Below are 14,048 nucleotides of genomic sequence, written 5' to 3'. Positions count from 1 at the left end.
ATTATCAGAAAAAAATGTACTTTAAAATATCAAAAGTAAAACACTCATTAAGCAGCTAAAATGCCCCTGTCAGAGTTTAGACATTACTATATATTATTGTGCATACATTATTGTGTAGGCAGTATTTTCATGTTGTAGACGGTGGACATGAAACTGATTTTTATTGCCAACTGTTGGGTTGTTTATCCTCAAAAAATGCATCATATCTTAAAAACTGATCACGTTTTGTATGTAAAACCTTCATCACCAAAATAACCAGTGTTAATGGCTGTCGGACAAATGTGATGGGGTAAATGGTATTACCCTCTGAGATGTGGTAAAGTGGAGGTATAAAGTAACATGAAATGGAAATGCTTAAGTGTAGAACTACCTCTTTGAAGTAACTACCTAAAAACAGTACCTAAATAAATATGCTTTCCACCGCTACACAGGCCTACTGCCAAGGGAAACTGGCAGACGGACTGCATGCTTCTGTGACTCACATGCAAAACCTACCACATCACATTCAAAACCACTCGGCAAAGCAACTTCTGTCCACGGCCCATTACCCCAAACATCTCACAACAAGCGAATCCTAGTCTTCACACTGGAACCGGCATGAAAGTCATCTCGGTTTACAAGGGGGAAATCATAAGTGACCACAGTATCGACATTTGTCAATCCTCACTTTTCATCGAGGGTCAGTGTGGTATAAAATTTCCAGTGGGAAATGCAGGATCAAAGCAGCCAGTGGGGAGCGGATATCAAACGAATATCAAAGATGAACACTTCATTTAAGTCTTTACATGTAGGAGTAGTGTCAACCTGATGGGGCTTTTCTTATGACTTTGAAGCTGGGAGAATAAAGGAGAGAAGTCTAATAGATGGTCCTGTCACCTGTTCACACATGAAGCACTGTGGATCACTCTAACCTATGAGCCCCATTTAGCCAAAATTTCAAAAAGGATCAAACAGTGACTATCAAAACCTCTTGGTAGAAATACACCCTTTAAATGGTCAAGTACAGCTATTAAGCCCTTAATTTGTTCCTTTGATTTCTACTTTGTTCATAACCCATCGTGACAATAGGTTCCCTAACTGGCTGACTGATGGGTAAGTAATTCAAAATTACAACTGACCTGTAAGAAAAATCATTAAATGTGGAACATACCCAGACTAGATATCTAATATTAACATCTTTGACAAAGATTCAACATTGACTGCTGCATAAAATCCAACCATTTGAAATATTTACGTATAACTGAGCTCAAAGCTGAAACACATTTCTAGATCCAGCACATTCAAATCTAATCACAACAAAAGACTAAGTAGGTGAAAGTGGTGAGAATAAAATCTCTAATGCATTTTCTGAATGGCGTAAAGCATGTTAAGTCATGATGAAACGAGACACGTCCATATTTTGATATGGGCCTTCTGAATCCTGCTTTCAAGGACCCCTGGAGTTCCCCAGTCCTCGGTTTGGAAATCACTTGCATTAATAACCTCTAGGCTACTTATTCAGTTATTCCATTATCCAGGCATTCGATTAGGTTGTAATTTCTTTGTTTGTGTGTGTGTGTGTGTGTGTGTGTGTGGGTGGTGTGTGTGTGTGTGTGTGTGTGTGTGTGTGGGGGGGTAACCCCGGGGGCCTCCTCCTCCTCCTCCTCATTCTCCTCCTCCATGACTGCTACACGGTTGGCTTCACTCTCTGTCCCATGCCACAGTCAGAGCAATAAACCTATGGAAAATGTGTTTCCAAAGCAAACCATGTGACCCTGGGAACTATTCACTTGCACCTTGTACGTGGAAATGTGGCGTTGTAGTTGACGTCTTCATTGTGGCCGGGTCGATATCCAATACATCAGGATCTGATGAGCCCGGAGGCGATTCCGATCGATCCTGTCTCCTTTTAAAAAAAGTTCTTTTTTTTTCCCCCGCTGGACATAAATACTAATGAACCGAGGGAGAGAGGGAGAAGGACGCACGCCACATAGGGGCCCCCTCGGTGTGTCTGTCTAACACGAATGCACACCCACGACGTAACTAATATATACTCAGATCAACAAAATAGTAAAAAAATAAAATACACACAACCGTATGTGCGCCTCTGTCTTTCTGTCGTGCTACAGGAATCGACACTAGTAAGAAATATCCAGCGTATAGCGGCCACACGCGCGCGCGCACACACACACGCGCGCGCACACACACACACACACACACAAACACACACACCTCTGCACCTTCAACTCATTTATCAACGCGACTCCCAAGGGAGGGGGGGGGGGGGGCACGTGCGCGCGACGCGCGGGTCTGCATGGCTGCCGAAATCGATGCCAGATAGGCTGGAACACGGGCCCCCTCCCTCCTGGCTCAGATGAATCCAGTCTAAATCAGCCATGTAAGCTGCGGCTTGACCCCGTGGCCGTGCAACTCAGAGCTGAATGTGCAAAGAAAAAGCGGCGAATCAAATATCTTTCTTAATGCTACAGGTCGAACCCTCCCATCTGGAGAGACGTCCGTGGCTTCAGTAACCAATCTCGCATTATTGTTATTAACTGGTGATCCACCGCTGACCTGCCACCACGGCTAAGGGGACACAAAAAGGCTGGCAAGCTCTGGGTGAGTGATTACAGGCCCAACAAGCATCAGTGGGCTCTAGTCAATTTAGTATCTTATCTCACCTCACGTGAAGACTCAGAGATGTAGACGATCCATTTTTTTTTTTTCTTTTTTTCCCCCCGGACAATAGAGCATCATTTAACTGAAAGTCTTTATCCTGGGCACTTCAGCGTGGTGAGTGTTTGGGAGAGTTGTTGCACGGATATTGCAGGCTCAGCGGAATAGGCTATGTTCAAAGTCACGATCAGTGAAAAGATGCACTGTATGCGCACAACGAGCTGCCTGTATTTACAACGAATAAACAGCTCGGTTTTCTTTTTTTTTTTTTCTGAAGTCCTCCAAGCGCCAAGTGTCGGGGTATTTTCTAAGCTTGCAGTTCAAACAGGTAGCTTATATTCCCTTCTTCTGCTTGTTATTGCCTGATCCCCTTACAAGATCCCCGCGCTTTGAAGCCCCGGTGTCTTTGATTCGCCTTTTAAGACCACAATTAAGGATATATGGGCTTCTGGGCTGTTCAAAGCATCGTGGAAAGATCAATGAAGGGATTGACAGTCAAGTGATGTCGTTTGCACAGGTGTGTGTGTGTGTGTGTGGGAGCGAGCGGCGCGACCGTGCGTGCGTGTGTTTGTGTCTGCGCGGGTGCTGTAAATGTGCGGCTGGGTTGTATAAAACCAGGGGCAATAAATCAACAACCGAGTGCGAAAATTACGCAAATGGGGGCTTTCCTACTCTCTCCCGCTGCACCTGAGTCGTTCCGAGACGGGGGCGTGGGGCTGTAAAGCGTTTAGGGTAATGGCAAAATATCACCCTCATGCCGTTCGACATCCTCAGCCTCTCTCTTTCTCTCCCTGTCCCTGTCCCACACTAAGTGGTTGCGGAGTCGCGCACTCCGCTGCGACCCTCACGAAACACGCACGACGCTGAAGTGCCCATGAGCAATGTGACCCCGAGTCTAGATGAGCTTCGGGGAATGAGGTTGTGTGGCAGGGGGGGGGGGGGCAATACGCATGTCGGGCTAATTTCTTCATTGGCAGTTCTTCGTTACTTCTCCGCGTCCCTGCGCTCTCGGCACTGAAACGGAACATCAAAGGCGAGGCAGGGGGACGACGAGCGGAGGGAGGCAGGGGCTCCGTTTCGGACGGGAACCGAAATGAGCCACAAAGGGAGCAGATCGGGCCGTATGTGCATAAAGAGGCGATTTACGGGGGAATGTCTATACGTTATAGTCCGGCTCTATATAGATGCGGAGGGCAGCGTATCGGTCGCACTGCGTTACATCCTGCTGCCGGAGGAGCTAAGAGAGCAGAGGGTACCCGCGGAAATCAAGGGCTGAAGTGAACTGAGGAGGTGGCGAGAGAGAGAGAGAGAGAGAGAGAGAGAGAGAGAGAGAGAGAGAGAGAGAGAGAGGAAAACCCTGATGTGCACCGGAGCAAAGGGGAGTATCCCGAGGTGAAGAGGAGAGAGAGGGAGCGGACAGGGGAGAGGAGAGAGAGGGATAAATAGCAGCAGAGAGGATGCGAAGGGACATGGGCAGCTGCACCCGGGGATACCTGCACACACCAAGAGAACGCGGGAGTTTCATCTCAGTAAGGTGACAGTCGAGTAAAAGGTGCTGGCGATTGCGCCAAAACGCGCACTTATTTGGGGATTGTCTCCGACTGCACGTCCAACTTTTCTCTTTCTCCGCTTCACGGGCTGACCCCCCGCTCGCTGGCTCGTACCGAGGCTCTCTGCTCATCCCTCGGGTCTCAACTCGACGCTCCCGTACTGCAAACCGGACCGGGCGCCTTATCTGTGATGGGGGCTGCGGCCGAGGTTGGGAGCTTCGCCAACGGATTTCTGGACGGCTTTGGTCCCGCGGGCTCCGCTCCGGTTCCCGTTGGCTCTCATTTCGTTCTCACCCCAGCCGGGGCGGTGGACTACAACTCGGTAACCGGACTGATGATGGGGGGACAGGGGCAGCAGCAGGAGCACCTGGTGTCCGCGGAGAGGCTGTCCCGGAGCCTGGCGGACCTCAGCCATCTGAAGGGGATTCTAAGGCGGCGGCAGCTCTACTGCAGGACCGGCTTCCACCTGGAGATCCGGCCCGACGGCACGGTGCAGGGCACCAGGAAGGACCACAGCAGATTTGGTACGGGCCCTTTTACGATTAATATAGACTATTCGTTATTAGCAGTATTAGTATTAGTATTAGTATTACAGTTTCTGCTATAGGCTCTATTGTAAGATACAGTTGACTGACAGGTATCCTTATGGTGGAGGCACTGGAACACAGTCACACAGAAACAGACAAACACACAGAAAGTGAGAGAAAAACGAAGAGGGAAATTAAAAGCAGGGCAACATTTAGTGAAATGCTTTAATTTCAATGTCTTTACTCTCATCGTAGTTTGCTACATGGCAAAAAACTTGATTAAAACCAGATTTAAGTGGCAAATAACTAACCATCTCACAGTATACAGGGACATAGCAGGAGCACCCACTTTATATAACCATGGAATAATATCTGTGCTACTCCAGCCACAAAGGTTCCAATAATCAAATGCTAATTGTATCTGTAGTAGCCTACTGTGATGGCAGCTGCTGCTGCTTTAACACTACCCTGTAGTGTATGTTGATTATGTCTTCACTGGATGCATTATAAGATGTTATAATGCGTCCAGTGAAACACTATTTATTTCAAGATAAATGGGCTTTCCAGGTGGGACAATAGTTGGAATATTTTATGTTTGCACTCTTCCACCACAATTCCTCTTTAAGTTTAGATTGGAAACTTTTCTTTACTTTCAACAGCTTATCTTCAGTTATCAGCATAAACAGCTGCAACTTACAGCAGATCAAAAGTAGACCTCTTAGAGAGGTCTTTTAGCGCTGCAAGCCTTTAGCACTTCTGGCACTTGATTTATTCCATTTGAGACTTGGATGTAGCTTGCCAGACGCCATTCCAGACACCAGGCCTGTCAGAGTCAGCTGGTGTGGACATAGGTAGGGTTGTGTACTATACTTTTTTGAATTGAGTGCAGGTATATTTTAGTCTCACCATCAGCCTCCTTCAGATATGTTCCACATGGCTGGAATTTCTGAATTATATTACAAGTACGTGATGTTGTAGGATATTGTGCGAGTGACTGTGAAGCAAATCTCGGCAGGATTAATGCCATACTGTATCCAGTACTTAAGAAATGCTTCTTATGTGTTTTCCAGATGTTAATGATGTTGAAAGTGCTTATTGTAAGTTGCTTTGGACAAAAGTATCTGCAAAATAAAAGTAATGTAATGTAATGTGTGTTTGCAGGTATTCTGGAGTTCATCAGTCTAGCTGTAGGACTGGTCAGCATCAGAGGGGTGGACAGTGGCCTCTACCTCGCCATGAACAGCAAGGGAGAACTGTACGGATCGGTGAGTACACACTCAATTGAACACACTAAAACTTTCATATTCACTTGCACAAGGAAAAGTATGTCAAAATACAGTATGTGTAACCCGTTGCCAGTAGGTGGCACATTTTGCACCATAAAACTCATATTTCCTTTTCCCTGCTTGTCTTTCTTTCTGCAGGAGAAACTGTCAGCAGAATGTGTTTTTAGGGAGCAATTTGAAGAAAATTGGTACAACACCTACTCCTCCAACATCTACCGGCACGGAGAAAAAGGTGCATTTTATTTTGTTGCTCTGAACAAAGATGGGACGTCCCGGGATGGAACAAGGTCGAGGCGGCATCAGAGGTTCACTCACTTCTTACCGAGGCCTGTAGACCCGGACAGAGTACCGGAGCTGTACAGAGACATACTGGGCCAGAGCTGAGACTGATGGGGTGTTACTTTGACCTGGTCGATCTGAGCTGAACAGCAAACCAAGTGCACCTACTCCTGACCCCTTCTTGAGGAAGATGGGAGATCTTGTTAATCTACACAAAACAAGATCATGAAAAGTGCACCAAATCAACACTCTGCATTGCTGGAATGGAGGAAGGAGGCAGACCTTCTTTGAATGAGACTGATCGCGGAGTTTGACTGAACAGCACCAAGGATCTTCTGTGGAAGATTTGTGAAGGCTCCTTGAAAGACACAGAGGCTACCTTGCCCCTTTATTGGCCTATGCAGAGGCCCTGGTGGCCTAACAGATGTTTTATGGATTTCCTTTGAGTTGCCACTAATTAAATCCAACTACCTGCTAGTCCAAACTGCATGTTCAAGAGGACAAAAGTGTGGAACTCATAGTTGAGATAACAACTGGCTGCTAATAGGCTAGCTTTTTACTGCTGTGGCTGGTAAGTCTTGTCATTTTCACTGTCTTCAGTAGGGCTTTTTAATATATTCTAAACACTACTGTGGCTGCTATGTAAACAATTTATTAAAATGCATAATCCACTACACAGAGTGGCTGGTTTACACTAAGAGGTAGTTTCATGCACTGGAAAGCAGCCATGTTTGTTCTGGGAAACCGGTCTGTGCAGATTTGGTTAAAGTGATCGGGCTGACTTTTGTGATGGCGTGGATGGATTCTCTTTGAAACTGCTCCAAATACAGAAGCTGCTCAGAAAATGAGACTTTTCTACAAAGTGCATGAGGAGTAAGAGAAGAACAGGTCCAATTGCATTTTACAAGGACTTCTTCCGCGGTGTCCTGTGGCAGAATACTGCGTGTTCTGGTGGAACTCTAGAGACTCGTTCTAGGACCCAGTGAAGGAATTCTGTTGCTCTCCCACTTACTGCACGGAACCGACAAAGACACCTTTACAAACACGTTGACAGATTTTATTCTTATTTATGAGGTTTTGTTACCAGGGAAATACAGTATATTTATTTCATATATTTATTTATTTTGAGAATATATTTTTACAGGTATGAGATAAAATAAAATAAAAAATATCCAGAACAAGCCATGAGAGGTTATTCTTGTTTTTTGCCACACCCAGCATATACTGTTGTTTTGAATTCTCATTGTCTGACTGACTGACTCTGTTCACAACTTAACACTGTAAAATGGCATGTTTACCTAAAAGAAATCAGTCACATGGATCATTGATGAAAAAATGTCTTCTCAGTTAAAAACAGCAAAGTTTTATTTTACTGCCATGAGTCTATTTGTCTTCTGTATCGTTGTTGATTTGACCGATTTGGTTAATGTGATCTGCTGGTTAACAAACAGAGATAGAAATGTTCATTTCTTCATCATTTATCTGGAGCCTAAGTCCCTAACTTTAAAGCCTGCATCCAATAGAGTTAAAGATGTCTAAAATTGCACTCTGGAGATTTTGTATTGCACTTCAATAAAGTCGGGAGACTTTCAGGAGACAGATACATGGAAAAGAATGGTCTAAGTCAGTGCAGCAGAGACAGTGACATGCTGACTTTTATTCAAGTCCCCCAATTCCCATGATACAACTAAATAACCTCTTTTGTTACCTCCTCGCTTGCTAAATAACCATGATTTTCAAACTCCACAACCCCAGTTTGTGTTAAATATTCACAGTCTCCAAGTCCACAAAAGCCTCTGCCACAGCCACAGATGACATTTTACAACTGTTGTATACAGGTTTCCCAAGACTAGTAAATTGACTTTGACATGTAATATCACTGGAGTGCCTCTTTAATATACGTACATTATGTATCCATATGGCAAATTATACACAACACAAACCTGTAACTTGCAGACTCTCCATATCCTGTTTCTGAGAATTTAGCAATGGGATTGTAGTACCTGCCCTGGTTCACAGTGCACATAAAGTCTATTTCAACAGAACCAGTGAGACAAAGCGTTTCATGTCTTGTTTATACTTAAATTCATTGAAGTCAAGTATATGTTGAGTAGTGTCACTATCTGGCGCATATCCCAAGATTCGCAGCGGCTAATTCACATAAAGCAGCAGGCACAACCTACACAAGCACAATGCATGCTTATACAACCTTATGACTTTTCTTTTGCTCTTGCAGCTGCAGAGGGCAACATGCAGCAACATCAAGAGACAGTTTAGACAGGATATGACCTGCTGTAGCTCACACAAGCAAGCTGTTGGGTTGCTCCATACTGCCAGAACAGTGTTGTCTGAACGCAACTGTGTGCAAATGTTCAGTAGATAACAGCCTGGTTTAAGCAAGTGAATAATAAAGAATGGGTCCATGTCTGTCCAACACTGCTAACATATGGCTAACTCCTAAATTTATTAATGCAAGTAGCTAAAAGCTGTTGGTGAAAAGGACCGTGGACCACCAGAATGGCTGCCTTGTTAGAGGTTAGATGTTGCTACACCATATGATCGTATCATCTAGTAGCTCACAGCTCAAATAATATCCAATGTAAATAGAGACCCAGGCTGCATGCTTTCCTTTATTTTTTAGTTTATTTTCAATTGCTGGCCTCCAAAGGGGAAGAGGCCTGTCTCCATTCCAGTTACACACTGCCGAAGCTGGTAAATGCTGGACTACCATACTGATAGAAGGAAACAACCATTAAACTACATACTCCTCCATGTTATATGTAACGTTAAAACTGAATTCCATATCAAACTTTTTCAGGCTTGAAGGTCAAAACCATACTTCTACATCAATTAAAGCCTTTCAGTAAGAGACGCATAATGATTGTTTTACTGATAGGTAACAATAAAAGCCTAGTTTTTCTGAATTCTTTCAAGAATTAAAAAATGTGTTCAGTTTCACGCATTGTTGCATTTCCAAATTTTTCCTGTGGGCTGTTTCCATTATTATTATGAAAATGGTTAAGCGTGTGGTTCAACTGAAGATATAGAAAGAGTAAGGGGAGTAATGTGAGAGGAGGAGAAAAATAACATGAAATCATCTATGTGAAAAGCCAGCACGCGCTTACTCTGACAGACACTGCAATTAGACAAGTGACTGGCAGGATGAGTGATCTGCTGCACTCTCTCATCCTCCCCTTTATCATCCCTTCATCTCTCTCTTCATCTGCCTGGCTTAGGTGAGTCATCCCTTGTTCTTGTGACACCTGAGCACAGGAAACAGAAAGAAGGGGTGCTAGAGTTAAAAAATGATGTAGCAAGACAGAGAATGGCGAGAATGGGATGGTGTGGGCTAATTGTTTTCCAGTCTACTGCAGACAGAAAATACAACTGAAGGCACTGTCCACAGGATACTTTCCAGGTTTCAAGCATCTCTGTGTGTTAGGTCCATTTTCTTATCGTGGAAACAGTCGACAAAACAATTTCACCTTAAGGTCCATTAAGTAGGTGTTCTGGAGCTTTTGATCACACAATCTACCCCGGCAGATGGAGTTTTTCCAGCCGTTGTGGAATTGTAAATATTTAATTTTCCATTTGTCTGAGCAGTTTAAGGACCTCTCATCCATTTTGGCCTCAAAGCTGAGTTTCAAATGTCCTTCTTGATGTTAGAAACAGCAGTTGATAGAACAATCTCACCTCATTTAGCAGCAACTCTCTTTCATAGGAATTCTGTTTATATACAACTACACGGCAACAGCAAATATGTTTTGTAGGAAATGCAATTGCTTCCAAAGGATTACGCTTTCAATTAATGTACTGAGGATATGTTGTTCATTTATGTATTTGAGAAGTTGCAAAATTTTTGATACTGAACAAACAACATTTTTTTTAAAGCCAAAATATCTGATCTTGCAGGAAAACATCCACTTTTTTTTGTGGTTATGTTTAGATTCTCAGAGTACTTGGTTAAGGTTAGGGAAAGATTGTGCTCTAGTTTAATACAGAAAAAGTTCACAGTGACTTCAGACAGGTGTTTATTTACAGTTAGCCAAAACCACAATCTTTCCTTAACCTTAACCCAAGGTTAGGAGTTTGGATGGCACCTTTTTTTAGCCTTTCAAAAACGAAAAAACAACGAGAGCACGCGTGCAAGAAATTGATCAAACAGAGCGTTTGTCCGCTATAACGTAAGCTGCAAATGTTAGCATGTCTGGGTAAGTGGTTTATTACCTACAGCAGTAACGTGTATCATTAACTAACTACATTTTATGGGGTTACAAGATATGTTAGAAAAAACCTGTTCAGGATTGGGACATCCACTGTGTAGTATTTAATCACTGTGTTGGAGCTGGTTCTGGATGCTATCGGGAAGTCAAACATACTGTTTGAAAATGCAGACAACAAACCATAGATATATCTCACAACCATTATTCTGTGTTATATTTTCGATAAGTATCCAAACAGAATGAAATAACTGTCCGAACTTAAATGTTCCCTTATCATAATTTGCTGTATGTAATGGCTAACTAGCAACCAATTGCTAAGTCTCTCTTAGCACGATATTATGCACGTAGCCAAGCACACATTTAAGTACCTTTTTTAACGAAGCTCTCAGAGCTAAGGAAAATTAGAAACAAGTCCTCCAACCCGAACAATCATATAGGTCGTTTGTCTCAATCTTAAGATACGACCCATGGAAGCGCACCAGTGGGAGGCGTACCGGACCTGCCTCGTCATGGCAACAATAATAAACACGCAGTTACGGTCGTGGATCAGTCAAGGTCTGGTTAGGTTAAGGAAAAGATCATGAGACAATAATGAGTATCGGATTCACTTGGGAAATCAACAGCGATCTGCTGTTTGAAGTCCTGTTCTTCGTCATTACATCCTCCATTGCTCCCATCACAATTACTACGCTAACAATGACATGTAACTGTGAGTCATAAGACTGCTTGCACAGACGACCTATGGGCTCATTTTTACGCTGGGCTCGTGTTACTGTGAAGTACTGTGAAGTACAGTGAAGTAGGATGCTTGAACCCCCATCTGTGGCACCCAAAGGCCCCTGCGTACTGGGGATGGGAATGAAAAGGCTAAACAAAGCTTGGAAGACCGTGCACAGTACTAAAGCACAGCTCAGTGCTGCCTGTCAATCTGCACCCTTCAACATCTGGCCTATGTTGGTCTGAAACTGAAGGAACATAAGTTTTGTCATATGTGTCTTGAAATTGTTTTATTTCTCCAGCTGCATTTCACTTCAAGGAGATATTGCTATATAAAGGTCTGTGCCAGCATAGAGGCTCATCGGCTTGGTAACATGTTTCAGATAAGATTACAGAACGCTGCGGTTCACATCTGCCCAGCTGTACAGGCCGGAGCACGGTTACATTGTGTCTAGTTAAGACATGGTTCAATGTGAATATAATCCTCTGATAGGGGTATACAGTCTAGGATGAGAGGGAGAGAACATCAGAAAGACAGTGCCTGAGTACCAGCATACGTATACTGACTGAGGGTGTATGTAAGACAGGGAGAGAGAGAGAGAGAGAGAGAGAGAGAGAGAGAGAGAGAGAGCTTAAAACCAGCCAAGATAGTGAGGTATGACTTGAAAGTTTGTAAGAACAGGTGGGTTTCTGTGAAGAAGAATTAGAAAAAAAGGCTGTATGTGGGTTCTTAGTGTTGCCGGCCTGTCAGGTTGCAATCTTCCTTTGAAGTGTGTGTGTGTTTGCAGGGAGGGGGGAGGCATGTTTATGTGAGTCAAAGTGACTGCATAGATTCATGTCAGCACAACGTCTGTGTGTGTGTGTGTGTGTGTGTGTGTGTGTGTGTGTGTGTGTGTGTGTGTGTGTGTGTGTGTGTGATCTGTGAATCTGTGTGAAGGTGAGCCAGGGGTTCTCCTGACTTGAGGGCTGTCTGACTGATGTGTGAAGGCCCTTGTGTGTGTGTTTGTGTGTGTATATTGCCCTGCCTCCACCTCCTCTCTGCACTCTCTGTCTGTCCTCTGTGGGGTTTTCCATTGACTGGTTAGATCTCCACTGTTGGATCCAGTGGGTAATGGCCCATGCAGAGATAACCAGAGCAAAACAAGTAGAAAAATGAAAACTGATGCTGAAAATACTCTTAAAAAAACCTTCATTTCTTTTTTGTATCTTTCCTGTGAGTCTCTTCAGCATGCTGTCTATAAAGCTCCATGAAAATTGTTGTGTTTGTCTCACTCAGTTTGTTGTACGGACTGTATGTTCTAACCAGTTGGTATACATGGTAACATTCCCGTTTTTACCCCGAAACACCAAAACCTTTAAAGCCCAGTTTGCTTCGAATTTATAATCTCTATTCCTGTGATAAAATATTAAATTTATAACAGCAGCACTCACAGCAGTCTGAAGTCAAATAATGTATGGTTGATAGTGAGTATGAGTATATTTTAGAGAATTTGTGAAAACACTTTTCAGCCCGTCCCTTTCCTTTTTACTGTCTTATGTGCCATAAAGTGTGTATGTGTGTGTGTGTGTGCGCGCGTGTGTGTGTGTGTGTGTGTGTTTTGTTTTTCTCAACAGGCAGGTGTAGAAGTCAGTGATCTTTGTTGGTACGTATCTGGCAGAGTCCACACACAGGTGTTCTTCCTGCAGTCCTCAACACACGCACACACGCTTAAGACATGCGTACACCGTCTGTCATCACTTTTCTGTGCGTGAGATTAATGGTGCTGTGGGAGTGACTCAGCTGTGGTAAATTCAGACAAAAAAAAAGAAAAAAGAACTGTGTCTTTCCCAAATTCTTAGACCTAGTAGACAGCTATGATTTCATCCAACAAATGACTAACAAATGAGTTCAACTCTGACGTACTTATCAGTGGCTACATTTCTATAAACTTACGTCGTGTAACCAACCACGGTTCAAACACACAGAGTTTAAACTTAAGTTCTATTGAATATACTAAAATTTTTAAGAATATCAAACTCAGTATCAGGAATTTGTATTGTTCAGTTGACATACAAGGTTTTCAAATGTGTTTGTCCTACCTGAAGCATCTCCACATGAACAGAGCCTTCAAAAGGTAATCCAGGTGTGTTCATGAGTGAAGATGAAGTTGAAGTGAAATATCACCTTAAAAGAAACTAAACTTGACTGTTGGCAGGACCTGAATCACACTCTCTGGTGTGAGAATCGCATGTTTTGTAGACCAAACTCCTCACACACTTTTTACAGGCGTATAATGTCACACTATTCACACTTTTGCGACTGAAAATTTTTAAAAATGGTTTCTTTTAAAGCTGAACTAACTAAAATATTATATCAACAGTGGGTCAAATTAAATCTGATGTGAAAAGTCTTGCGGCTTGTGATGAACTCAGAGAATTATGAACTACTCCAACCCTGTCAGCTCAACAGTGCGTTTTAGGATCTTTCAGCTCATTGTTTTGGTTTTACAGCCTGCAGCTTTACTGGTTTGGTTCATTCTCACAGCTCTCATCAACCTCGCTTTCCGCCACAGCAGGCAGCTGCTTGTAACTAAAAAGGTCTAAAGTCCCACTGTACGCTACCGGCCCATCACTGAATGGATTATAGATAAAGTTAGCAACTAGCTTGTGGTGGAGCATTTAACAGCTAAAGAGTAAGATATTTCCCTCAGGAATTAATAGAGACCAAAACAGAGCTAAAAGTATTCACTGATATGACAGTGCCCCGTGTCTGCTGAATGTATAAATAAGCAACTGTTTTATATCAAGTTCTCCACATTAATTTTATAATGA

General features: G+C 43.3%; 1 protein-coding gene across 1 annotated transcript; it reads left to right on the top strand.

The window, feature by feature from the left end:
- Positions 1 to 4,395: 4,395 nt before the first annotated feature.
- On the top strand, positions 4,396 to 7,368 carry LOC120800493 (fibroblast growth factor 20-like). The gene is made up of 3 exons (XM_040146634.1): positions 4,396 to 4,729; positions 5,894 to 5,997; positions 6,157 to 7,368. The coding sequence occupies exons 1-3, from the start codon at positions 4,396 to 4,398 to the stop codon at positions 6,400 to 6,402; spliced, it is 684 nt and encodes a 227-aa protein (XP_040002568.1). The 3' UTR covers positions 6,403 to 7,368.
- Positions 7,369 to 14,048: the final 6,680 nt, after the last annotated feature.

This window comes from Xiphias gladius, chromosome 15, assembly GCF_016859285.1.
Source record: "Xiphias gladius isolate SHS-SW01 ecotype Sanya breed wild chromosome 15, ASM1685928v1, whole genome shotgun sequence".
NCBI lineage: Eukaryota > Metazoa > Chordata > Actinopteri > Istiophoriformes > Xiphiidae > Xiphias > Xiphias gladius.
This window is presented reverse-complemented; position numbering and strand designations above follow the sequence as displayed.

Bases quoted from the DNA above. Each gene is read 5' to 3' on its own strand.
- LOC120800493 (XM_040146634.1), top strand. From the start codon at position 4,396: ATGGGGGCTGCGGCCGAGGTTGGGAGCTTCGCCAACGGATTTCTGGAC. The intron at 4,730-5,893 runs GTACGGGCCCTT...GTGTGTTTGCAG, and splicing joins GAAGGACCACAGCAGATTTG to GTATTCTGGAGTTCATCAGT. The intron at 5,998-6,156 runs GTGAGTACACAC...TTCTTTCTGCAG, and splicing joins AGGGAGAACTGTACGGATCG to GAGAAACTGTCAGCAGAATG.